Source organism: Triturus cristatus, chromosome 3_2 (genome assembly GCF_964204655.1).
Source record: "Triturus cristatus chromosome 3_2, aTriCri1.1, whole genome shotgun sequence".
NCBI lineage: Eukaryota > Metazoa > Chordata > Amphibia > Caudata > Salamandridae > Triturus > Triturus cristatus.
The window spans coordinates 136,485,707-136,512,610 of record NC_140584.1 but is presented as its reverse complement, the minus strand read 5'-3'; the positions used below and the strand labels follow the sequence as shown (position 1 = coordinate 136,512,610).

Sequence of the window (26,904 nt, the reverse complement as noted above, 5' to 3'; positions counted from 1 at the left end):
ACGACTGGCAACACGCAGAAGTCAGTCCCCTGCTCAAGCAGCCGACAGCTGACCCCAGTGACCTCAAGAACTACCGGCCAATCTTGCTCCTCCCCTTCATGGCCAAAGTCGCAGAGAACTAACATGATTCATCGAAAACAATGCAGTCCTAGACCCATCCCAATCCAGATTCCGAAGAAACCACAGCACAGAGACCGCCCTACTCGCCGCTACGGATGACATACGCACACTTCTGGATCAAGGCCACTCCTCAGTCCTCATCCAACTTGACCTATCAGCAGCCTTCGACACCTTCTCCCACCGCACACTAATCGCCAGACTACACGACGCCGGCAAACAAGGAACAGCCCTAGACTGGATCCGATCATTCCTCACTGGAAGAAGCCAAAGAATCAGACTGCCGCCCTTCCTCCCTGATCCCACGGAAATCACCTGCGGAGTCCCACACAGATCATCACTGAGCCCGACCCTCTTCAACATCTACATGGCCCCCTTTGCCGCCATCGTCCGACAACACGGTCTCAACATCGTCTCCTACGCTGACGACACACAGCACATCCTCTCCCTCACCAAAGACCCTGCCACCGCCAGACTTAAGTTCCAGAAAGGAATGCAGGAGGTTTCAGTCTGGATGAACAACAGCTGCCTTAAGCTCAACGTCGAGAAGACAGAAGTCCTTGTCCTCGGAACCAACCCTTCTGCTTGGGACAACACCTGGTGGCCGACTGCCCTCTGAAGCCCACTGACCCCCTCAGACCACGCCAAAAACCTCGGCATCATACTTGACTCGTCACTCACCATAAACCGACAGATCAACGCCATCACCTCTAGCTGCTTCAACACCCTCCACATCCTTCGCAAGACCTTCAAGGGGATCCCCCTGAGTCAAGGAAGACAGTCACCCACGCACTCATCACCAGCAGACTGGACTATGGAAACACTCTCTACGCCGGCATGAACAAGTCCCTACTCCAAAAACTCCAGATGATACAGTGCGCATCCCCCGGCACAAACACATCAGCCAACACCTATGAAGACTCCACTGGCTCCCCGTGGAGAAAAGGATCTCCTTCAAAATTCTCACCGAGGCCTACAAATTCCTACACAACAGCAGACCCAAATACCTCAACGACAGAATCAACTTCCACGTAACCAAAAGAAACCGCCGATCCTCGCCCTGGCCGAAACCCCACGCATCCACAGAGCCAGAGCAGGAAGAAGATCCTTCTCCCACACGGCAGCCAAAACCTGGAACGAGCTCCAGGTAGACATCAGACTTGCACCCTCCCTGAACACCTTCAGGAAGGCCCTCAAGAAATGTCTCTTCGGCTAACGGACCTGCAAAGTCCCCCCCAGCACCTTGAGACCCTCACGTGTGAGTAGTGCGCTTTAACAACCCCTGATTGATTGATTGATTGATGGGGTTATGCAATTTTGAGTTTACCACATTTGCCACTTATCCATTATGTGCTGGATAATTTACAGATTTCAATACAGAAATGTTTCTTGCTCAATCGTTTGCAAATGCTATCTAGTCACATTTTGTCTACTGTTTGTTCTAGTCAAGTGTTAAACTGGTCTCAATAAAAAGGAAAAAAATTTAAATAATACTGCACAGAATTTGCCGCTTCACACAACATTAATATTTGCCTTTTTCTTGCCTCCTAATTTGATCTTCCGTTTGCAAAATGTCAATGGCACTGCCTGCTGTACAGGAACTAGGGTGGTTACCCAGAGAACGTGTAGCTCAGCATTATTAAGTAGGGTGACCTGAAGCTCTCATGATTTCCATTTATTGAAGCCTTCAAATGGGAGGAAGGAAATATGCTGCTCACCTTCATTTTCTGATGTTTTTTACCGTCACTCTGTTTAAGGAATGACTACTTGGTCCTGTACAAACAAATCAAGCCTGTCCAGGATGCGGTTGAAGGGCTGAAGGCAGAGATGCGGAACATTATGCAGCTGGCTCAAGGCGCAGCCCGCAGCGCTGTGAAACAAGTCATTCAGCATAAGCGGGAGAAGGGAGAACTGACCGAGCAGGTGAATTTACGTCATAACTCCTTCCATTACAGTCTCACATGCTGTACACCGAACAGGCCTCTCGACAAGAGTTTAAGGTAGAAAGAAGGTGTTCTTTGTTATTTCCGTTGTCTCCTTACAGCGTCTATTTTCGCTTTGCCAACAATGACGAAAGAGTATATCTTAATCCTAAATATTGACCTGAATACAGGAACACTGCAGGGATTCTCATCACTGAAGAAAAATAGAAATTGCCTGCTGCTCCCCGTGTTCGTAATAAGATCATGTGCGCCTTCTTCAGGAACTTTGCACTTTGACTACCTGGCGTCGCAAGACAGCTACCTTATCTGACCTTTTAGAAGTGTTGGCTCTTGCACAAACTTGAGAACTCAAAAGGTTAATACGACTTTGTGGCAAGCACTTGTTCCGGATGGACGTGAACATATTGCTTTAAATATCCTTTGCAGATGCATTTTAGGTCTGTTGTCAGATAAGACCTTTGTTTTGAAAATGTCTATCTATCCATCCATCTCATTGTCTGTCTGTCTATCAGCATTCGTTTTCAATCCAACTAATAGACTCACATGTCCACCGCTCAAATGAATTCATATTTCCTCAATACTAATTCACCACTAATCCTTTTTGGGTTCAGAGTAGCGTGCTGCTCTCCAGAAATCACTACGACGCCTCGTCAGGGGTAGTAAGCACAGGTTGCAATCCAACTAACAGACTCACATGTCCACCACTCAAATTAATTCATATTTCCTTAATACTAATGCACCACAAATCCTTTTTGGGTTCAAAGTAGCGTGCTGCTCTCCAGAAAGCACTACGACGCCTCGTATGGGGTAGTAAGCTCTATGTAAGTACAATTAAAAATTAAATTACAGCGTAAACATGGTTCATCCACCATTTTTGGCATGTTTGATGTGCCTATAACTTTTGACACCCTTGGGTGGATTTGCACAAAACATTCCAATCTACTAACTCGGGCTGCTAGGTTTTGGCACAACAAGTTCCGTGATGAACAATCCATGTGAAAAAAAAGTTAAGGGGGGGTGAAAAAGTATATTATTTTCCATTTTCGGTCTCAGAGGAGAGCAAAAAACACTGAACTGATTTACACAAAACTTGGTATGAAAGTCCAGCTTGTTTCAGAAAGTGTGCTTTTTAATTTGTTAAAAAAAAACTGTAAAGTAGTTTTGTGAAATATTCACATTTTAAAAAGACACTAGCAGGATTTAAAAGGTTAAACACTTTATACATCATTGCAGTTTAGACTCATGAGCTAATTCTGGCGATCACATTTTGAATATTTCCACAATGTGAGTGGCTGGATTGGAGATGATTTTTCCCCCTCCCATTTGAAGCTTGCACGTCAGCCATGGGGAGGAGGAGGGGTGTGGCAACCCCAAAAGGTGACCAACGCCAGCAGAGTAGTGGGGAGTACCTAAATGATTGAAAAATATAAGCCCCTCTTGAGGTAAGTTTGCTTTTGGGTGCATTGCCTCCAGTCAGAGCCTACTCTTGAGCTTGTCTGTGGCAATTGTAAGCGCAGATTCGACCATAATTGTATTCCTGACTCTTGAGACGGAGCCAACTCTCAAGTTTTATGCAGTGTAAAAAAAATAAAAAAGAACAAGCAGAGCCAAACACTAAATTGAGTTTCTGGCTTCTCTTGAACGTCAGGAGGTAGGGTGCAAGACCTGACCACAAACCAGGCCCTGTGCCAAACCTCCCTGCAAGTTAGTTCCAATTTCTGGCCACAGGACAGACCTGCGACCAACCCCTGTGTAGCATAGCTTGTGCAAGCCAGGAAAATGGCCCCTTTGTTTGCTGTTGGGGCAATAAAATACAGCAAATATTAAGGTTGAATGGTTCACTCAAAGCTTTAGCCCCAGTGCCACTGCACCTGCTGCACCAATAGTAGCGACTCTCCTTCCTTTTGGGCAAGGCCAAACTGCACAGCAGGGTTTGAATATTATGAAAATCAATAAAAACAACAAAATTCACCGAAAAACACAGCTAAAAGTAAGCAATGGTTCTGGCTTAGACTTGTCAAACCACTGAAATTCATCAGTTATGGTTAGCAATGCACACAGCAGAGTCATTAACTCATGCCACCCTTCATGTCACCCTTCTCGTTGTCAATCGCGAGGATCTCACTGCTCTCCAACATATCTTCTGTAGCACACATGAACAGTCACCCCAGGGTCCCCAGCTTTCTCCACATAGTCCAAACTTCTCAATCCATTGGAAATCCACCCAAATCTCACATTCAATGTCGCAGAACACAAGTGTAAGAACATAAATGAAAGCACATCTATGCAAATATTAGCTGTAGTGAAAAGAAAAAACAGAATAGAAATAGAATTATTATTATGTGATAATTTCTGCTTATATTTTCCTCAGTCAGCACTCAGTTCACAACTCCTAGACAGTTGCTTTAAGCAACTTTCATTATCAAGTGATGGATCGGAAGGATGGATATCATAAGAGTGCACGAGGTGAGTGCATATTCCAGAATATCACAAGGTGACCCAGATCAGAAGGGTCTCAACACCCCACAGCCAGTCAGTGTCATCAAGGTACAATGGAGAGTCCAGTTACATAGGTTCTGATCTCAGCACTGCTCCTCTCACAATGGCAGTTTTAAGAAACGTCATTGCAGCTTTGAGATCTCGGAATATATGCACCTTGTCCTTATTATTTATTTTCAGGCTGTTGAGGAAGATACGTTGACGCCTGTTCTCTACATTCAGGAAGGTTCTTCTTGCTTCTTGGGTCACAATGGTGAAATCCAAGAAGATTACAATTGTAAGCCACTTGTTTCCCTAGCTAAAAGCAACAAGGCATTTCACTCCCTGTAATTCAGAATACGTGCATTAGTCTTGGGGAGGCCCAGTGACTCGACGAGGGGCCAATCATCGACATGCCCACCCCGCAATAAAGGGACTGGGCCTCTCTAATACTTCGATGACGAGCTTCATATGGTTCCATTCTGCCTATGCTCATGGACTTTGGTATTCCGGCTATGGGTTTATTATTGGAGTGTGACCATGCCTCCATGTCCTCATATTTAGCACTGATCATGTCCAGTACTTTCTTTATCCTGAGGAGATTTTTTCAATTGATGCTGGAGATATACCCCTCAGCCATATCCATGCATGTTACCTGTTGTTTCATGCGCTCCTTCATGTGGTCTATACATCCAATTTCATGGCCTACTTTTGATCTTCCTCCTCAGTCTTCAGCTTAATTATGTGATCTTTAAAACTTTCGAAAAGTAGTTTTGCCTGTGTCTGGTAATGGGTTGTATGACAGAAGCATACATGGCTGAACCACGTGTGCCTCTACAATGCTGTAGCAACAACAAATGCATCTTAATTATGCATTCCTTTAACACGCATGCCTTTAATTACACGTCTTTACAACAAATTTCGTTATGAAGGCATGTTTGCTAAAGGGATGTGGAAGACGTGTGGTGCAGCAGCCAGAGCGGCTGACTCTGTAACACGGGGGCTCACTGATCGATCCCCAGTGCCGACAGCAGGTTAGCCCAGCACCTTGTGACTCTGGGCAATAGCTCGCTTAATTTTCCCGACAGCCCCCAGCGCCAGGACACCTCTCCAGATGTAGCTGTGCGCTTTACAAATGCTGATATTTCATGTCATTTCATATGTGATAAATTACGACTACCCCAACCTCTCCTCCCTGCCCTAAGCCCTAAAATCCTATCCCCACACTCTGAGCCCTAAAACTGACCTTGCCCTGGCCCTGAGGACTAAAACCCTGCCCCTCCCATAGACTACCCTGACCTCAGCCCCCCTGCCCTGAGCCCTAAAACGAATCTATCCCCACGCTGCCCTTAAAGCTACCTCTACCTCTTCCCCACCCTGAATCCTAAAACCCTGCCCCGTTCAAAAAAACTGCCCAACTCCCTGCCCTGAGCCCTATAACCGACCCACCCTTAAAACTACCCCGACGTCCCTGCCCTGAGCCCTAAAACCCTGCCCCCTTTTAAAAAGACTAACAAGCCCTAAAACCGAACCCCACCCCTGGAAACTACCCCAAACTCTGCCCCGGCCCTTAAAACAACCCCGACCCTCCCCACCTTAAAAAAACTACCCGATCCCCCTCACCCTAAAACCGACCCCACACCTAAAAACTACCCCCCAAACCCAGCGTACTGACCTGTCCCATCCAGAGCTTCCTGTTCCGACGCTTCCTGTTCCTCCTCCCGCCCATCTTGATACTAGACCAAAGTCTGCCTTAACCACGCATATGCGTGGTTCAGGCAAATGCGTGGTTCAGGCAAGCAGTGCTACACTTGCGGGGAAATGGCATGCGTGGCTCAGCCCGTGTTGTAAAGGCCATTTCCCAATGTCATGTTTTCCCATTATGATGCCTACTATTTGTCGGCTGAGGGCTAGTGGTAGACAGGGCAATGTAGCAGTTGACACTATTTGCTAACCTCATTCACTGAGGCCTCAGACCTTGCCCCCAGTTTCTCAATAAGATTTTTAAAATACTTGCAGCCACAAAAGAGGAGCACAACGAGGACATCAACATTTAATACAGCAGGGGGACAGTGAAGAGCGAAGACATACAGAGGCCTAAGTAAGCACTTCCATCCATTTGAGTCAGATTCACTGATGATGCAAGCCACTGCTCACACCGTCTGGTACAGATTGCCAGGCAACAGAATAGGCTCGTCTCCCCATGCACCCTCACTCAGGCCGCACTTGTATACACTCAGTCTTCTCAACTGGCACCTCCCCACGTTTTCACTCTCACCAACACCCTAACTGGCCTGACAGTTGTTCTTCCCATGAGGGGAGGTCCTCACCAATTTCGTATAATAGTCAAATCCTCCGGTGCACCACTTGCTGGCTCCACTCAGTCTTGTTCCGGTGTAATCAGGGCCCTTTGAGGCATGGCACCACTTTGTCGTGTCAGGCTCAAGACTACCGCAGTACAGCCCTCCTCCTGAACCAGGCGCCATGGTGGGCCAGAAGGGTTTTGTTGCAATTCATGGAAAAATCCAAACTCAGGTAAGACCAAAAACATTTATTCTGATCATCTGAACTCAGGTAAGACCAAAAACATTTATTCTGATCATCCACTCTCCTATCTCACCGAACTTGTACTCCAACATTCTAACATGAACTCCCATGGAGGATACTAAGTACTAGGAATGAAGGGGGGGGCGGAACGTACCATTAAAGGAATCTCCCATTACAGTAAGATTACAACACATCTCCCTATGTAGGGGAATATTAACGGACTAAATAATTTTAAGAAATGTTCACAATTCTATCATTACTCTATGTCTGTCCGTTTTCCAGGCGAACTACATTCTTGCCTGTCTTGTCCACCCGTAGGGAAGCGCCATACTTACTCGACCCTGGTTGCACATGAATGGGTTTCTTGACAACCACAGGAGTGTCTGTTTTAAAGTCTACATTTTTGACACCATGTTTAATATCATACCAAGACTTGTATTTTTGTTGATGTAAATCTACTTTCTCTTTGCTCTGGTTTAAATCAGGCAATACACTTTTCCCACCTCCCAACCATTTAGGATTCATTTTGGTACTAGGTTCCCTCCCTCTCAGGAACACAAAGGGAGATACTCCAGTAACACAGTTGGGAGTGGTGTGGTATGCCCATATACACTCTCTAAGGGAATCTTCAACATTGAATCCATTTGTGATGGCTAGCTGAATGTGATCCTTCACCATGCGATTCACCCTTTCAACTAGACCATTAGCTTTCGGACAATAGAGTGCAGTCTTTTCATGCCTTATGTTAAGTTCTTCCAAGAATTCTCTCATTGTCTCAGAAACAAACTGCACCCCATTGTCTGTTACGAGTGTAGATGGAATAGCTTCGTAGACAAAAATGTTCTTCAAAAAGGAGATGAGATTGTTCGTTGTGGTAGATGACGTAAATTTGAAATTGACCCAATGGGAGGTGTAATCGACGAGAACGAACATGAACCTCCTCTGAGGACCCAGAACTTCCATAGCACCAATGATATCTATAGCAAGTTTGGTCCATGGAATCATCGGAACTTTGACAGAAGCCAAAGGGGCTTTATGGAGAAGTTTACTTTTGTCACTTTTAGCACAATTGATGCATTCTTTAACTTTAAATTCGATCATGGAATCCATTTTTGGAAACCAAAAGCAGCTCCTAACCTTGTTTTTTGTGAGGCTCCTGCCTAAATGCCCTTCATGGGCTAGATCAATTATTTTGTTCCTCAAATCCATGGGTGGAATGATTTTATAACCACGATATATGCGACCAGACATAAGACATAGTTCAAGTCTCACCTCCCAAAAGTCTCTAATTATATCGGGGACTTCCGAAAGCTTTTCGGGCCATCCTTTAATGATGATTTCTTTTAGTGTCTCCATGGCTTTATCTTTTTTAATGCCCTTGTCCCATTCATCATTTGTTAGTGAGAGTAGATGCATGGAAAAAATGGGGATATCTAAAGATTCCTCGCTATGGTTGCCCTTGAGAGGAGACCTAGATAAATAGTCAGCGATCACATTTTCAGTGCCTGGTAAGTACTCTACTTTAAAGCAGAAATTTTCTAGACCTAGAACCCATTTACGTATCCGGGGAGACATATTTTGAGAATGTTTAGATGAAAACATGAAAGTTAACGGTTTGTGGTCTGTGTGTATAACAAATTTTGTTCCCCACAAGAAAACATTTAAAATGGTGCACAGCCCAAAAGCATGCCAACGCCTCCCTTTCAATAACTGAGTAATTGCGTTCTGATGAGCTAAGGGTCCGGGATGCAAATGCTATGACAGTTTCTTCCCCATCCCCTTTCTGAGAAAGCATTGCTCCTAACCCTTTACTCGATGCATCTGTAGTTAGTACAGTTTTTTTTTAGGATCAAACGTACCTAGGGCTGGTGAATCCAAAATGCGATGTTTTATCGTTTCAACCTTTTCACTGTGTTTCTTTTCCCATTCAAATACAGTGTTGTTCTTGGGAAGCTCACGTAACCCATCACATAGATCAGAAACATTTCTTACAAACTTGGACATATATTCCACTAATCCAAGAAAAGATTTTAGTTCATCTTTGTTCGATGGGTGCGGAGCATCCTTGACCGCTTGAATTAAGCTGTACTTGGGCCTAAAGCCATCCTTGGAGATGGTATGCCCCAAATAGTCAACTGACGTGACTTTGATCTTGCATTTATCAAATTGAACTGTTAACCCTGCATCTGAAAGTTTGTGACACACCGTGTTGAGGGTAACATCATGTTCTTCCTCCGTCGCCCCATACATAAGTATATCGTCCTGGAAACAGAGGGTATTTTTGACACCCCTAAGGACATGTTGCATTATTCTTTGAAAAATGGAAGCCACTGAGGCGAGACTGAACGGCATTCTTACAAACATATAAGCCCCAAAAGGTGAGGTAAATGCTGTCAGAGGTCTTGACTCAGGGTGTAGTTCAACCTGATGGTAGGCCATGGATAAATCAATTACCGAAAAAAAAACATGCCTTCCCCATGGTACTTAACATCTCATTTATATTGGGGAGAGGAAATCTCTCTACCCAAATGTTTTCACACAACTTATCCAACTCCATCTTGAGCGTTTCTCTAAGGCGAAGAGGTACTGGTCGTGTTTTGTGCACCACGGGCTTGGCACCTTGTCTGACTTTGATTTTGTGTTGAAAGTCTTGTAACTTACCAAGTTTATCAGTGAAAAGATTAGGAAATGCATCTTGCAGGTGCTTGTTACTATTGGGAATGTCAACTAGAATGACCTGGTTCTTATCATTGGGATCTAAAATGATCCCCAGTTCTTTCTGATGTTGCCATCCTAGAAGATTAGCTCCACATTCTACTATATACACTTTGCCCAACGTGGATCTTCCTTTAAAGTCTATGTGGCTGCTTACCATGCCAACAAGAGGAATAGGATCTCTGGTGTAACCTTCTGGTGAAATATCAGGAATACTTAACATCTCTTTGCAACACCCTAGAGACTCCTCAAAGTCTTTGATATTTATCAACGTGAACCGTGAACATGAATCAGCATAAACTTCTAATGGTTTACTATCAAATAGAACAACACACTTAGGATAGTTTGGTTTACAACATGCATCACTATCTTTCAATTGAAACACAAATTTAGCCTGTGGCTCTTCAATGGTATTGATCACATTGACAGTATTATTCACACCATCTCTACACACCCTTGCTAGGTGCCCTCTCCTATTACATTTTTTACATAAGACACTTCGCACTGTACACAAAGGGTTGTTGGCGAGATGGTTGCTGCTACCACATCTAAAACATTTTAATCCATGCCCCTCTTTGGTAGATTTGGAGGTTGGTACATCTTTATTGCCCCATTTGTCAGATACTTTAAGTACATCATTGTTATTGGCTTCTACTTGTACTGAAGCCACTACTTCTTCTTTAACTTTCATTTCCTTTACACACTTAGCAGTATGTTCAATTGACTGTGCTATTGAGATGGCTTCTCTAAGAGTAGGGTTTTTAGCAAGTAGTTTTTCTTGAACCCTGCTGCTGTTCGTGCATCTGACAAGTTGATCTCGTATGAGAGAGTCATTAAGATCCCCGAATTCACATAACTGAGTGAGTCCTCTGAAAGCTGCAATATAGTTATCAATAGATTCATTCTTCCCTTGTACTCTGCTAAAGAATTTATGGCGTTCCAGAACCACATTGACCTTGTCTCCAAAGTGTGTCTCTAATTTTATGAGGGTAATATCATATACATCATAATCATCATCATCATCTACTTCAGGTTCAGGTAGAGTTTTGTACACTTTACGCCCATGAACACCTAAGTTATGCAGCAGTATATGTTGTTTCCGCAAAGCTGAGAATTTCTCACCCCCCATAGCGATCAGGTATGATTCAAATAATTTAGTCCAATCTTTCCAGTGGATCTCTGGATCACCACAATCATTCAGAAAGGACGGTGGTTGGCAAATACCTGGAGAGCCCATGAGGAAAAGTGAGAATATTCAATGAACAATGTTAAAGTTTGCTGCTGAAGTAGAAAGCCCCTAAGGATGAAGTACGGATAAAGTCACTGACACAGGAAAGTGATGAAATATGTTGGTGACCAAAACTAACAACCAAGTGACTGCTCCCAAAAAATGAACAATCAAAAAAATAAAAAGTCCTTCCCATCAGGAACAAAAACTCTATTGAAGAATTTCAGCCGGCTGGTAGCACGTGAGTATGCCACAGTGTATGTACATAGGGGAGATAACACAAGCACAAACAGGACCCCCAAAGGAAGATGTAAATAAAACCTTACTTGAAGGCAGAAGTCCACATACATTAGACCCCAGTGGGACTGAAGTGCAGAGAAGCTGATTTCATCATGGACGGGCCTCTTGCCACAGGAGCACTGAAGAGTAGCAAGGACCGGCTGGGAAAAACCTGGTGCGTAGGAAATACTGAGGGGAAGCCTGGGAAAAAACGGCCCCCTTGCGGGTGGTGCGCCGGGGCCTCCGACGGCAGGAAGGAAGTCACAGGCAGGGTGGAGTCATGTAAAGCAGGGAGCGTTTGAGCCCGTGAACCCGGGCTGAGGAACGTCTCCGCCTGAGAGATTGTGCGGCAAGCCAAATGCGGCCGCAGGAATTAGGCCGCCAGCCGGAAAACCACTGAACGCAGACAGCGGTTGAGCCCGTGGACCCGGGCTGAAGAAAGTCTCCACCTGGAGGTGGAGAGGCAGGCACAATGCAGACGCAGGAATCCGTAGGACTGCCACGCAGCGGGGAATCCAAGCTGCAGAAGACAGTCCATAACAGGAAAAGGCAAGGAACGGCAGAGACAGGCCGCGGGACTCCGTTAACCAGCACCACACAAAATGAAAGGAGGAACGATTACTAGAGGCGGACTTCACTTGCAGTGCATAATTCAGTCAGAGGAAAACACAGGTTCCCATTCAGAGAGAAGTATGAAAGATTCTGACTGCTCCACAAAAGATACTTGCCGAAGGTGATCCGCAATGGCTCCAGTGGCGCAGCTGAGATACGGAAAAGAAGGGGTACACTAAGGTACCTTGATGTTCCATGAAATTGACTTGAGCGATCCGTAGCTTGACAGGTCAAGACACGTGACTCCTTCAGCGAGACTTCCCCACAAAGGATAAGAGATGAGGAAGGAGACAATTTAACTCTAGGAAACTGATCCTAGATTCGCTGAATAACCATCAGTACCACGACGAAGATGAAGACGTCGCAAAGGTACTTCACTGACCCTCCACCAGACAGGCAAAACTCAGGAAGGTCAAAGCGTAGGGTTTCTCACAGAAAGTCAGTACCAGGAGAGAGTACACAAAGGGGAGATGATCAGCTGCCCCCTTCGCAGGTCGTCGCCAGTGTTGCAATTCAAGGAAAAATCCAAACTCCAAGGCAGGTAAGACCAAAAACCTTTATTCTGATCTTCCACTCTCCTATCTCACCGAACTTGTACTCCAACATTCTAACATGAACTCCCATGGAGGATACTAAGTACTAGGAATGAAGGGTCGGGGGGGGAGCGGAACGTACCATTAAAGGAATCACCCATTACAGTAAGATTACAACAGGTTTCCAATGAGGTGGCACAATAGGTGTAGCAGTCTCAGCAGTCTTCTGGTACATGGGGTGAAGAATGTAGGGCCAGAGCCCAGAACTTTTCTAAACTTTGACCATCGTGTCTGTCGGCCATCCGCCACCCCTCGGACATATTTATTCTCTCACAATATTAAATAAAATATTAAATATTGCATGTTAACTGAAAAATCATTTCTCATAGTGAATATTTGTTTTTTCTTTTACTACATTATCTAAAAATTAGGGTAGAACGTGTGACACCTCCAGTCAATCCTTTAGCCAACATCACTTTGCACCATTGCATGCTGCACTTTTTAAACCCATCCTTACATTGTTAAATGCAAAGTTGCGCAATGCATTGTTAGCTCACATCTAGGACTGGTTGAGGGTGCTTTCCAAGAATGGGGTCACTTGGCAGCTCTGCATATTTTAAACAACCCGGTCATTGCAATTGTGTTCAGTTATCGCCTTTAAAATTGAGTCAAGTACAAGATTTCCTGTATGCTACTGGTTCATGCCTCGAGCCACTAAAAGTGTATACAGTGTGAACCTTTATCAAAAATAGAGGATGCATTATTAGAAGTTGTTTGAAGCCTGCCATTCGCCACCAAGTCCCAACCATGAGGTAACATACAAAAGAAGATAGTGACAACTTACTACAGAATGCCTCAAAGCTACTCTGTTTTCTGTTAGTAAAATCACAGCACTGTTTTTCAGCATGTTGTTTGTCTTCCACAGAGGCATATTTAGTGCTCCCCTCCACTTTCTTTTTGGAGGGAACATTATTTTTTCCTTTTGTGATGTTTTTCTTATTTTTGTGCTAGAGGCTGGCAGCTTAACACATTGCTACCATGCTGTTTACTGCTTCCGGCAGTGTGTCACATTCCACGGGGGCACAGCTGTCAACATTAGTCTTTGAATGAGGTTCTATTCTATGATATCTTAACAAATGTGGGAGAGAGAGGAGGGAATAAAGGGGATCGTTTGTCTCCCCTAACAGTGAATCAACAAACAAAGAGAGCTGAGCTCAAAATGTAGCTTTTATCAAGCCAATAGCAAAGGTCATCAGAATAAATGTCTCCCCTGCAAGGAACCCATTTGGCTTATAAAAACCTAGGGCCATATGTATGAAGGCAATTTTGCGATCGCAAATCAGCAGTGTCCAATGTATGACACAAAACACCCCTCACAAAATAAGGAATCGCAAATTTTGTGATTCCCTATTTTGCGATTGCATTTAAGGAATCGCAATTTGCGATTCCTTAAATGCAAAGTAAGAAGCACAATAAAAGTGTGATTTGGCCGTAAGGAATCGCAAATTACCACCAACTTCAAGTTGGTGGTAATTGGCGATTTCTTTTAAAAATGCACTTTTTTGCATTTTTCAAAGTTCCGTGTGACTCACATACATGCCCTCAGGGCATGTATGTGTGCCACATGTGCACACATGCACATTTCAGGGGTGCAACACGGTGTCCTTTTGACACCCTGGCACCCTTGAAATTGCATTCTCAATTTGCGATTCTCTAATTGCGAATCGCAAATTGAGAATGTCTTCCCATTCATTCCTATGGGCCTCTAGGCCCATAGGAATGAATGGGGAGGTATTCCTTAATTGCAAATCACAATTTGTGATTCCCAATTAAGGAATATGTAGGATTCACAAAAATGTTTGCGAATCCTACATACATAGCGTTTTGCGATTCTCAAATTGCGATTCGCAAAAAATCGCTATTTGAGAATCGCAAATGGACATTTTCATACATATGGCCCCAAATGCGTTCCCTGCAAAGGAGACATTTTTGGGTTGATAAAAGATACATTTTGACCTCGTTCGGTTTGTTTGTTGATCTATTCTATGATATACAAACCTTTATGAAAATCATCAAAGATAGCCACTGTTGGATCTGACATCCTTGGCATGGTTTTTCCCCCCAACTTTTGCCTTCTATCTTCCTCCTTTTGCTGGCCTTAGCCCTTTGCTCACTTTACCACTGTTAACCAGTGATAAAGTGCTTGTGCTCTCACCTTTAAACATAGTCACATCGGTTCACACCAAATTGGCACATTTAATTTACTTGAAAGTCCTTAATACAGTGGTGCTACCTGTACCAAGGGCCTGTAAATTAAATTCTGCTAGTGGTCCTGCAGCACCTATTGCCCAACACACTGACGTAGCCTTGAAAACATGAGTCAGGTCTGCCACTGCAGCCTGTGTGTGCAGTTTTGAACTGCCATTTCAACCTCATAAAGTAAACCTTATGCCAGGTCTGAATCTTCCATTTTAATACATATGGCACCCCTAATGCAGGCCCTAAAACAGCTTATAGGGCAGGGTGCAGTGTATTTCAAACGTTGGACATGTACGTTTAAACTGTTACATGTCATGGTAGTGAAAACTCTTAAATTCGTTTTTCACTACTGCAAGGCCTGCCTCTCCCATTGGATAACATTGGGTTGCCTTATTACATTTAATTAGTGATAAATTTCAATTGAGAGCATGTAGGAATACCGAGTTTTGTCTCTAAAGAATTGCACTTTAAAAACCTCTTGAATGGTAAAGTTGAATTTTAAGTTAGAATTCTGAAAATGCCACTTCTAGAAAGTTTGCATTTTCTTCTCTTAAACTTTTGGCGCCTGCTGCCTGTATAATGGGGCACATGACTAGGTGTAGCTGGCAGTTGGTCTTTGTGTATTGCTTCCAGACAGTGAGACAAAGGGGGAATAGATGATAGCAGGATGGGCCATCTCTGACTTTATAGGGGGTGGAGCTGTCACCTATCACACTTTCACATCAGAAAGACTGCATTATCACCCTCACAAAGGGCTTAGTGCTAGTCTTTTCTGCCCCCAGACAAGCTGAAACCAGAGCAGGGAGGCAGGAAATTCCAAGCATCTCTGGGGTTGGAACTCTCTAGAAACTTCTCCAACTTCAAACCTGGCACCAAAGATACATAGTGGATTCTGAGAATTAACTCTGCAATACACCTCTTGACCTGTGGATTACTGTGCTACTCTGCAGCAAGAAGGACTTCTACCCTGTTCCTCTGCTGCCCTTCTGAGTGAAAAGGACTGGACCTGTCTCTTGAACCTAGGACCACCAGATTGCCTCCAAGGGCTAGTTGACTGTCCCCCTGATCAGAGCGTCAGGCACAGAAAAAGCTCCAACCACTTTGAACCCAGCACCTGGACTCTGTTGTTTTTCGAGTCTTGCCCACAAGTGATGCCACCCCAGGCTTGAACACTCCTAAGTGGGCCTAAAGATGCTGTGCCAGCCCAGCTCAGGTCCAAGCAGAACTGATGCAGTACAATGCATCACCTTGCAGATATGCAGCAGAATTGCAGATGCGCAACACATCTCTAACACAGGACCCCACAGCTCTTTGCAACCTCCTTAACGCAGGTCCTCACATCACAGCCCCAGAACTCCTCGGAACCACTGCTGCATCTCTGATTCAGGACCTCATATCGCACGCCTGTAGCTCCCCAGAATCACTGCAGCCCATCAGCATTCTCCAAATGGGATCTTGCAATGCTCCACAACCTGGATTTAAAGTACTTTGTTCAGCATGCCTAACGTGGTCACTGTGTCTGGCCTGTGCTCCATCACGGTGGCTTGAACTTATGACTTTGTTCTGGTTCGGTATGGCCAGTAACCACTGTTGGCGCTTTATGCCTTTAGGCACTATTTCCACTTAAATATTTAAAATTGCATATCTCATGTTCTACTTATTTGGTTTTTGTCATTTTGGTGTCAAATAATTTATTACATATTACTCGATTTCTCGAAATTGGTGTAGGATTTTCCTTGTGTTGTGTTTTCACTTGAATACTGTTTGGAGTGCTGCACAAATACTTTACACATTGCCTCTAAGTTAAGCCTGACTCCTTTGTGCCAAGCTACCAGATGGTTGTACATTTGGGGTTTGCTTGTATGCCACCCTGACAACAATTGTGATTGCTGCCTGAGTAGGAGTTAACCCCCTCAATCCAGTTTCCTTCTGCTACACATGCATTCATACACTCCTAGTGAGACATTGTATAATGGTTTTTACTATATTTTGTCAACAATATTCTAAAATAACTGCTTGTGCATGTGGGTGCATTCACAGGAAATTATTTTCATTAATTATTCACATGGGACCATAAGTGAGTATGCATGCATGTGGATGCATGTGCATGCATCAGTGCAATCTTCCAATGTTTTTGACAAAATATAACAAAAAACATTACAAGTTCACCACCCATGCGTCTGTGCACATGTGCACTCAAAGCTGTCTTGTTATGCTTTTTTCTACACGTTATAATTAATTTACCACTCTATTTTCTTGGAATGATCGACTAATAAGAAAATATTGTAAAGGAAATTAGAACTGATGCAGCAAATAGCTCTGCAGCCACAGAAAATAATTATGACTTTGCCAATGATTTTCATTTTAGGTTTTAAATGCACTAGCACTTCTGAGTGAAGGTTGTTTCAACTTTGCTTACTTCACTTTCTGATTTCATTTACAGTCTTGGCTATCTTTAACTTTAAGGGAATGGCAATGGCAGGTGTATTTGTACCACCTAGGACTTGGCTAGGTAAAGCAATTGTAAATGCTCATCATTTGCTGTATATCTCTATCCTAGATTTCAAGGACTGTAGCAGAGGGATTCTTGAGCAAACCCTGTGTGGCACCTCTGTGCCCTTAGCGTACACTATCTACACTGCCTCTGTCCAGTAATGCCAGATTTGTGTAAAAAAATATCTGTGACTGATCTTCAACAAAGAGGCTAAGAGGGCCATCCAATCAGCTGTTGCATTCAGTTCTCCAGCAAAGGCAACTGCATCATCCCCCAGTAGTGAGGTTTTGGAAGCACACATTGTAGATGCTTGGCAAAGGATGGCAACCACAGAATGCCTCTCCTCAGATTCAAAACCTTTAATTATCAGCCTATCAATAAGGACTTGTGTATATGGACATTTGTTTAATATATTTGTAATATGTTTACATGATTACCATTGAGTAAAACTAAATAAGCATTAAAACGTGAACAACGATTATTTATATCTTCCTTTTAATTCTATTTAGATATTTTTCTTGTGTGCTCATTAATTTACCCCGTTAGATGTAATCGATAAATATAATGCTGTTTATTTAATGTTGATAAATTAAGAATTGTATAATTGTATATATTGTACTGAGATTTTAAATCGTGCACAGCCACATTACTATTATGACAGGCTCATTCATTGCATCAGAGCTCTGTTGACATAAGAGCAGTACTATCAGCAGGCAGCAGTCGGCCTATGACATTACAGCACTCTTACTGTATAGAGATGGGAAGAGGTATCACAAGAAATGGTGCAATATCAGGATGAAATTGGCATATATTACTATTGTATCTCTTCAGAATCTTGTTACCACATTATCAAGGAACAAAATATGAAAAAGTAAGTTTCTATACATTTCTATAGCAAACTGTACCTTGGTGAGATATATCTCCAAGGTATGTAGATGTGGAGTTACCACCTCACTCCTGGATGCCTTATTGATGTGTGTAACTTTTAGGTCTTCTTTCTATTTAAAACCTTTGGATGTATTTTTCATTTTCACAGGAAGTTACAGGAATAGTAAATGATGCCATGAAAACAGTGCATGAAAATTATACTCGAATAGCCGACTATGCCTTAAAATCTGCTCGCGCCAACATTGTGAGGAGCAGGACCTCAGAAGGCTACAAGAAGAACCTGGCCCAGATGCGCTGGCACAACTTTGCTTTGTGGAGCTTTACTTCAAACCCCGATGTGATTCTGGAGCCCGATGTCCATCCTGGAAACTGCTGGCCTTTCCCCAGTGCTCAGGGCCAGATTCTGGTGAAGCTGGCAGAAAAGATCCAGCCAGCCGCTGTAACCTTGCACCACATTGCCATGGAAATACCCCGTCTAGCAGAGATCACCAGTGCCCCCAAGGATTTCGCTATTTACGTAAGTCAAATACAGGACATGAAATACGAGGCAGAATATCAAATTCAGGAAAAAAGGTGTAGTAGAATATCAAAGGATGTGTCCCATAGAGGTATGGTTCCATTATATAATTGCCAGAATATGTCAGACATAAATATCATGTCCTAAATATATTTTGCTAAATAATAGAGAATTTGAGTTAATATTAGAAAATGTACAGTTAATGGGATTACTTTTTTTAAACAATATTCAGAACAGGACATTTATGTCAGACGATATTTCTGTTTGTGAAATTCTCACAGACAACCCTAACAAGACCTAGATTTTAGGCCATTTGGGCTCTTGTCCGGGTGCAGTGATGTCAATGCTTGGCAGTTTTTAAGGCAGACCCATCTAATTCCCAGGTACAACTGTTCTATTCACACAGGATAGAAAGAAGGCAACAACCGGTGACGTACATTTGTTGCCACATCCAACTAGTGTTCTTAGGCTTGTGATTCCTCTACCTTATTCCATAGGATAATACTAAGGGGAACAACCTTTACAACGCAACTTTTACAACGCACTACCATTACAACGAAACTGTTACAACGCGAGTGCATTGACCACGCAGTACATTACAACGCAAGTCTTTACATCAACTTGCACTAGATGGCGTGCTAACATTAAAAATAGTGTAGTTTACTATCCCAACACCTTCCCTACTGTTACGTGGACTGGAGTTGGAATAGTAAATTACACTTTTTTAATGTTAGCACGCCATCTAGTGCAAGTTGATGTAAAGACTTGCGTTGTAATGTACTGCGTTGTCAATGCACTCGCGTTGTAAAACTTTCGTTGTAACAGCATGCGTTGTAACAGCATGCGTTGCAACGTCATACATCCTAATACTAAACATGCGGGCTTCTTATAAATACATGTTGCTACCATTTTGTTCCATGCTCCCCCTATGACGTCATGGGTGCTATGAACCTGAAGCACTACTCACCAGTCGTTCTTTTATCCACAAATCCTTAAAGTATTGCTTTACCAAGGACCCCTATTTAGCGTCAAGGTGGCAGGAGACTCAGCACCCCTACCCCCAGTGGTAACGTGGCCGTTTAGAGAGAGGATAGTCTATCTGTAGTTTCAGAATATGAAACTCACCACCTTCCTTCTCTGTTCCACTGTCTCCTGTTCTGCCTCTGGTGATCTCTTCCTCCTTAACCCCTTGAGAGCTATGAAGGAGAGGGACTCGTCCTTTGCACCATCGGGATTGGCTGCACTGATGACGAGAATGTCTTGCCCATAGCACTTAAGTGGTTAAACACCATACTCTGCTTTTTCCACACCTCTCCTCTGGCTCCCCCACTTCCACATCCCTTCTTGTCTTGGGCTTCCTACATGTCTTCTTCGTTTCTTGATAGCTTTGGTTGCTCCCACTGGACACAAGATTGATTTGTTGCCCTCTAGGGACAAAGGAAGGAAAGTCAGAGTGTGGAAAGACTATAGTCATCATCTCAGATGAGTCTCTTGCCTTGCCATGCTACACTGCAGGAATTAAGAAAGAGAACAGAGGCATGAGGCTATGAAGCAAAGAAGAGTGAGGCGGCAAATAGGAAGGTAGAAAGAAAAAAGTAACACAAAGAGATGGAAGGAAGCACGGCAAGCCAAAGTGAAAGGAGGAAACAAAGACAACTAGAAAAGTATTGACAGAGGGTGTAAAATAGAAATGAGAGAAGAAATGTATGAAATGAGAAAGTAGAGAATGAGAAGAGCATGAGGAGAGGAAGTAAAGAGGCTAGAAGGAGTCTTTTGTATTCTTCTAACAAGCACTAGGTGCTCTTGAGATGAAGAACCCCTTCTTTACAAGTGCCACACATGCTATTCAGAAAATCAGTGTATGCTTAGTGCCCAACTGTAAGACATTTTAAACCATGCTAAGTGCCTAACCATCAGACATTATACACCATGCTTAGTGCCAGGCAATCAGCCATTCTAAATGATGCTTTGTGTCGAACTGTCAGCCATTTTAAACCAAGCTTAGTGTCCGACCGCCAACCATTATCAACCATGTTTAGTGCCCAACTGTCAGCCCTTAAAAGCCACGCTTAGAACCCAACTGTCAGCCATTATTAACCATTAATGAAATATGTACATTACATAGTGTTATATTGTTTATGCTCAAATGGGCTATATTGTTTAAGCTCAATGTATTTAGAATTCTTAGGTGGATTCCAGAGTGTGCATTCCGAACAGTGTCAGTAGGTTCCCCGCTGTCTTGGGATGTGGCAGGATGTATCATGAGTTAGAATCGAAGGAATGTATTGCAATTAGCAAAGACTGTAGAGGCTGTGGCCATTCTGCGTGCATGCGCAAAGGGGGTAGTCAGAACAGGGTTGGTGCACTGTGTGACAAAGGACACAGAGAGGATATTGAAGATCAAGTTTTGAGTGCTGGAGATATTTGTGTTGAGAAGGGCAGAATGTGAAGACCCATGTATGCCATTAACAGTGAATGGATAGAACTTATGGTGGACCTAGTACACTATTTTACCCAATAAATTGTTCCATATACATTGGCTCAATCCCATTCTTCTCCTCAAAGACATCTGTCCAAGAAATTACATGGGAGACACTATTGACATTTTAGGGTATATGTCAACTACCATAAGATTTGAGAAATGTGAATTGAAAAGTAAAGTATATTTGGCTGTAGATGGGCTGCCTAATTTAGGATGGATGCCTCAATTTGATCTACATATTACAATTAATCCTTGAGCACCTAATCAAATTATGGTTGTGGAAGATATGAGTATAAATAAGATTATAAATGGTGCAAAGAATGTTTCATGAGAAGCTTGGACTTCAAAGCTTGGATGCCCAAATCTGATGCTTACTTGGTTCCGCACAAAATAAGAAGGGTTCCCTTAATTGTGTGTGATGAGGTAAGGAAACTACTGGATGAGATGCCTAAGAAGGTATCACTGGGCCAGTAGAAGCATCCAGTTGGGTTTCCCTGTGGTGATGACAGTGAAGGCCACTGTCCAGTTAAGTTTTTGTGGGGACCTTAGTCCCTTGATTCAAAATATTGTGCTTGACACTTTTCAATTACCAAACATTAATGACCTTGTGTTGTCTTTGCAAGTTGATAAGCCTTTTTCAAAATTTAGAATTGAAAAATGCTTATCATCATGTTAACTTACATGATGAATCCCAACCGCTCCACTATGGAGGGTACATTTCAGTTCATTTGTATGCCCTTTGGTTTGTCCGCAGCGGCGAGTGTATTTGAAAGAATGATGACAAATATTTTTACAAGAATGCACAATGTTGTCTTCTTTTGGGATGATGTTTTAGATTTGGTAAAACAGGTGAAGAACATAATCTGGTTTTGAAACAAGCATTACACAAACTGGCAGAGGCAGGTCTAACATTGCGTCAAAATAAATGGAAATGTTTTGTGGAAAAATTGAATATTTAGGTTATACCATATCAGCTTAAGGTGTTAAACCTAAACAAAGTCCGCTGATAAGGATCAATTGAGGTCCTTAATGGACATTATTGAATGCTATTCTAAATGTGTGGATTGCTTTGCTGATAAAACTGAGTGTTTTATAAAGGTATTGAGGAAACAGAGTATTTATTGGGGGATGAAGAACAACAGTGTTTTGAGTCCACCAAATGTGAAATCTGTAATGCATGTATTTTAGGACCATTTGATACCAGACTCAAATCTATTCTCACTGTGGGTACAAACGCCACTGGTCTTGGTGATGTTCTATCTCCATTCCGTTCTAGGAATGAAACCACAGTGGCATGCATCTTGATCTTGTATGTCTTCAGAAAGGAATTATTCCGCCATTGAACAGAAGCCAGGGCAGTGGCCTGGAGAGCAGAATAAGCTTGCACATATTTGTGGAGAACACTGATGTGTTATGAACTGATCACAAACCTTAGATGAAATTTTTGCTCCCAAGTGACACGGGGAAAGGTTCTGCAAGATTGGACAGATTAGCTGCCAGTTTATAAGTATTTCACTATACTTTTGAGTATATTCAAGGAAGGAAGAATGCTCAAGCGGATTGACTTTCTCCTATGTTGCTGGATTGGGAATTGGTTGATGGACCTTCGGTAGTCGTCAGTCGGAATGAAATGGCAGTGGCTTCTGCGCAGGAGGCCATTAACTTTGGTTCAGGTGCATTTAAACGTGAGGAGTGGGAGGGTGAAATTAATTCTGCTTTTTCATTAAAAGAAGTTATACGAATGGTTTGTTTGAGCTGCTGGAAAGTGCAGATTCATTGATGGTAAAGCCCTCTGTGAGGATTTTGGAAGAATTGACACTTTGTGAAGACAAAGTCTTAATGATGGGTGAGAGATGTGTACCACCAACTGGTTTGTGGTTAAAATTGTTCAAATTAGCCTATTCAGGACATTTGGGTCAAACGCTGACTAAGAACAGGCTAAAAAAAGAATTACTGGTGGCTAGGATTAGATTATCAGGTTTGTTTGTGGATGCAAAGATATGGAAAATGATTTGATGGCGAGGAGAGTGAAAAAAGGTTTAAGAGAGTGGGAGAAATCCCATTTTGGTCATGTTGCAGAGTTTGGAATCAACATTGACTATTTCATGCATATTCTGTTTAACAACAGTGATCCTCAACCTTTCAGGGCCTGAACGAGGAAGCTGAGGAAAATGGAACATTTCTAGGGCAATTCACCTACAACGCTGAGGGCGAACCAGTCCAAACCTTTCCTCTAGAGGTACATTGAAAAGTAACATCATTTCCACAGTAGCTGTGCAATTATTTTAAATGGCACAAATTGTCACTCCATCGATTCTTCTTTTCCTTTACCATATATTTATTGTCCCAAAAATGGTATTTCACTGTGGTCCATTCAAATGAGATATCAGAAAATCTAATTAGGTGTCCAACATCCAGAGGACAGGGGCATAGTTACCATTATAACAGCCAGTGCAGTGGCACCAGGGCCCAAAGGTGGGAGGGGAACCAGTTTGCGCTGCACCCGCTGCAGTTATATGGGAGAGTGTCCTTTCAGAATTTCTGAAAGGGCACCCTCCAGTATATAGCTGTCATTAGTGCAGTACGTGCAGAGACACGGAGGTCCAGAGGTGTGGTTAACTCACTGCGTCCAACTATCTCTTAATTTTAATATTGACCCTGGGGTCTTGTTTCCTTAGAGGGATATTCAGGTCCCCTCATGGTTTAGTAGTAGGCACTTCCATTCTGACTGATTATCTACGAGAGATGTAGAGACACCAAAGAAGAATGCTGTACTCACATCATACAGATACTCCAATACAGTTCTTATCTGCTGTTTTTTGTGCAGGAAGGGGCACCTTCCTGCACGAAAACAATCCTGAGCGGCATAGTTGTCTTTCTATGTGTGCTGCAGATTATAGCACACATAAAAAGAGGTAGTAACGAGGACAAACACCCACGTAACGAGGAGAACAACCACGCAACGCCCATGGAATGCCATCCCAGGGGAGAGTCAGACAATGCAGCAATTTGCACTGAGTTGCATTACTCCAGATTTATGAAACCACTCAGGCTCATGCACGGTGGCATTGCGTTGCTTCATAAATCTCATTTAGGACTTAAATCGCGCTTGCACCAGCTTGTGTGTTGCAAGAGTGACGCATGTCCCCTCGACAATAGGCACCATGGTATTTTACGTGTATCATTGGTGACAGCTCTTGCACCACATTACTACTCACAACTCATTAAGATTAGCTACTGTTACTTTTTTATATTTTAGAATGAAACATAAGTGGAATGACATTTACTGCATAACTACATCATACTCTTTAACCGAATTTGACATTTTCTTAATTTGAGGAATCATCTTATTAGCAGAAGAGAAGGTGTCTGACTAGGGAATATTAATAATAAATTGGAATATGCCTTAATGCTTTACAATTTGCATTGCATGCCTTACAGTACAACGATCAAATAAATTGAATCTTGAGGCATTTCCTAGGCCTCTGCGGGTGCAATCTCTTTCAATGATTATGTTATCTATCTTGTGCTGAGAGTCAAACTCAACAGGTTATAGTTTTCCAATATTAGCTCAAGAGGGCTTGATCCATGCCAGATCTTCTGGTCAGCCTCTATGTGAGTGATTTCTATTTAGATTCCTTAGGCTTTGAATCTGCACCCGTAGTAACATCAACAAATGGTACAGATTGAGGAGCTTATTAAGCCCCTTGCGCTGCCGGTATTCACTTTTTAGCACATAAAAGGTGACGCTCCAGCGGCGTAAGGGGCTTGTAAATAAGCCCCTGACTACTTTTGCTGGACTTTACAAACATTCCCAGTAGTTTGCCTAGGAAGCTTCTCCATTCAGAGATTTCCAGGTATAATACTGGGAATTCCATATTGAATGCTCCCCACTCTCCCATTTCTCCATTGCGTAATTGTACATAATGTCCAAATACAGGATCCCATGAAATGGAACCCAATGTGCAACTGCACATTTTTCTTTTCTTTTTTTCTCTATTGAGAAAGCATTTCTCACTATGGATAAAATTCTTGTCCTAAACACCCTATTTTAAGTCTGGAAGGGGTCCTCTTCCCTTCGCACCCTAGAGAAGTGGAGTTACTCCAGCCATTTGCTGGATCAAAACTCCGATCTCTTCCTCGATGGATAAGTATATTTTAAAAAAATGTTTTAAAGCAGTACGTCCAGGCCATGTTTACAGCCTAAGGTGCTCTGGAATAGTCAAAATGTCACACTTATATTGTGTGAAGTTTAGTATATAGCAGTAATGGCAGAGACTGAGGATAGTGTCAACCATGGTGGCTTCCTGAAAAATATCCCGGTCCTGACATTTACATTTTTATGCATTAAGCACTGACCATATTTGTAATTTTTTCCCGTGTGGATATCTTTACATTTTGACATGGTTCTGTCCTTCCCCGACCAATGCTTACTCCTGCTAATGGAGAGCCAGCTCTAGGTCCAGAATCCCCTATTAACCCGTTCCGTGCTCATGACGGGACCACTCCGTCATGAGCCACGGGCGCCGTGTGCTCATGACGGAGTGGTTCCGTCATGCTGCGGCTGTTGGCGGCCGCTCCGGCCACGCGGCGCTAATTCCCCGCCTGTGCAGGCGATTAGCGCAGTGGGCGGAGTCGTGACGGAACCACTCCGTCATGAGCACAGCTCGCCCGTGACTCATGACGGAGTGGTTCCGTCATGAGCACAGCGGCGCCGCACTGCCCCCAAACCCCCCCAGCGCTGCAGCGGAATTCGTGCTGCGGCGAAGGGGTTAAAGAGTGCAAAGTTTCAACTCCTATGTGTTGCAGAAAAGCCATTCATCGCACTTTCACAACTATACCCATTAATGCTACATTTTGCTTAATTTCTGGTCCCTCTTTAGGAGAACAAGACGAACACCTTCCAGTTTATCCGCTTGAGAGTGCTCAGCAACTGGGGGAACCCTGACTACACCTGCATCTACAGATTTAGGGTCCACCGTGACCCGCCGCACCCGGAGCTGCAGCGGCCGAGGCAGAGAGTGGCGAACAATGCATGAGGAGGAGCGGTCAGCTTGTGGTGGATCTCACAACAACTGAAAAGCAACCGGGTACCAATGCTTTAAGGGAAACTTGAAAGGACAATGATGGAAACTACCAAGAAATTCATTAAAATAGCGCAATATCAGCCTGTTTTGGGGAATCTTCGCCCTCTCCACCATATATATTGTAGTGTTTGTGGTACCAGCTCATAAAATGAAGGCGCAATAGACATAGTTGCCTCATGTCTTTAACAAATGGCTAATGTACACCCTAACCCGAAACCCAAAGGAATAAAACAAAACTAAGATGTAATAAAATGTCAACACCAATATGACTAAAATCAAAGAGTGAGCCTTCTTGGGGGTTATTATTGAGATAAATCATCGAACTGACAATGAACAAAGCCAACTCATAAAATAATAAAAATGAAGCTTAAAAAGGAAAGATACATTGGCATACTTCCTGTCTGTGGCCAGAAACACCAAGCCCCTTGGTAGACTGATGCCTTCACTGAAGAGATAAGTTTGTTAGTAGAGGACCACAGGTTCCAATCTCAACTGAATCCACTAGGCCTTAAATCTTCGTGCCTGTCTTCGTGCTTAAAATTAGTGTGGTTCATTGGCGTGGATTCCCCCAAGTGCCTGGGTTAGCGGAAGCGACATCATAAACCCTTTGACCCTAATTATATCACAGGAAGTGACATCATATGACTCTTGAGCTAGCTTTTTCCAAAGAAGGCATATCACATGACCCTACGATAACAACATTGACATTTCTGAAGCTTCATACC

At 43.2% G+C, this 26,904-nt stretch overlaps 1 protein-coding gene across 1 annotated transcript in view; it reads left to right on the top strand.

Moving 5' to 3' along the window:
- Nucleotides 1–26,137, top strand: part of LOC146856898 (SUN domain-containing protein 2-like) — a 57,344-nt gene extending 31,207 nt beyond the window's left edge. Inside the window, exons 4-7 of the mRNA XM_085646776.1 lie at nucleotides 1,875–2,040; nucleotides 18,242–18,610; nucleotides 23,239–23,331; nucleotides 25,976–26,137. Of these exons, the coding sequence (XP_085502902.1) occupies nucleotides 1,875–2,040; nucleotides 18,242–18,610; nucleotides 23,239–23,331; nucleotides 25,976–26,131 (784 nt within the window). The 3' untranslated portion in view covers nucleotides 26,132–26,137. The remainder of the gene's footprint in view (nucleotides 1–1,874; nucleotides 2,041–18,241; nucleotides 18,611–23,238; nucleotides 23,332–25,975) is intronic.
- Nucleotides 26,138–26,904: the final 767 nt, after the last annotated feature.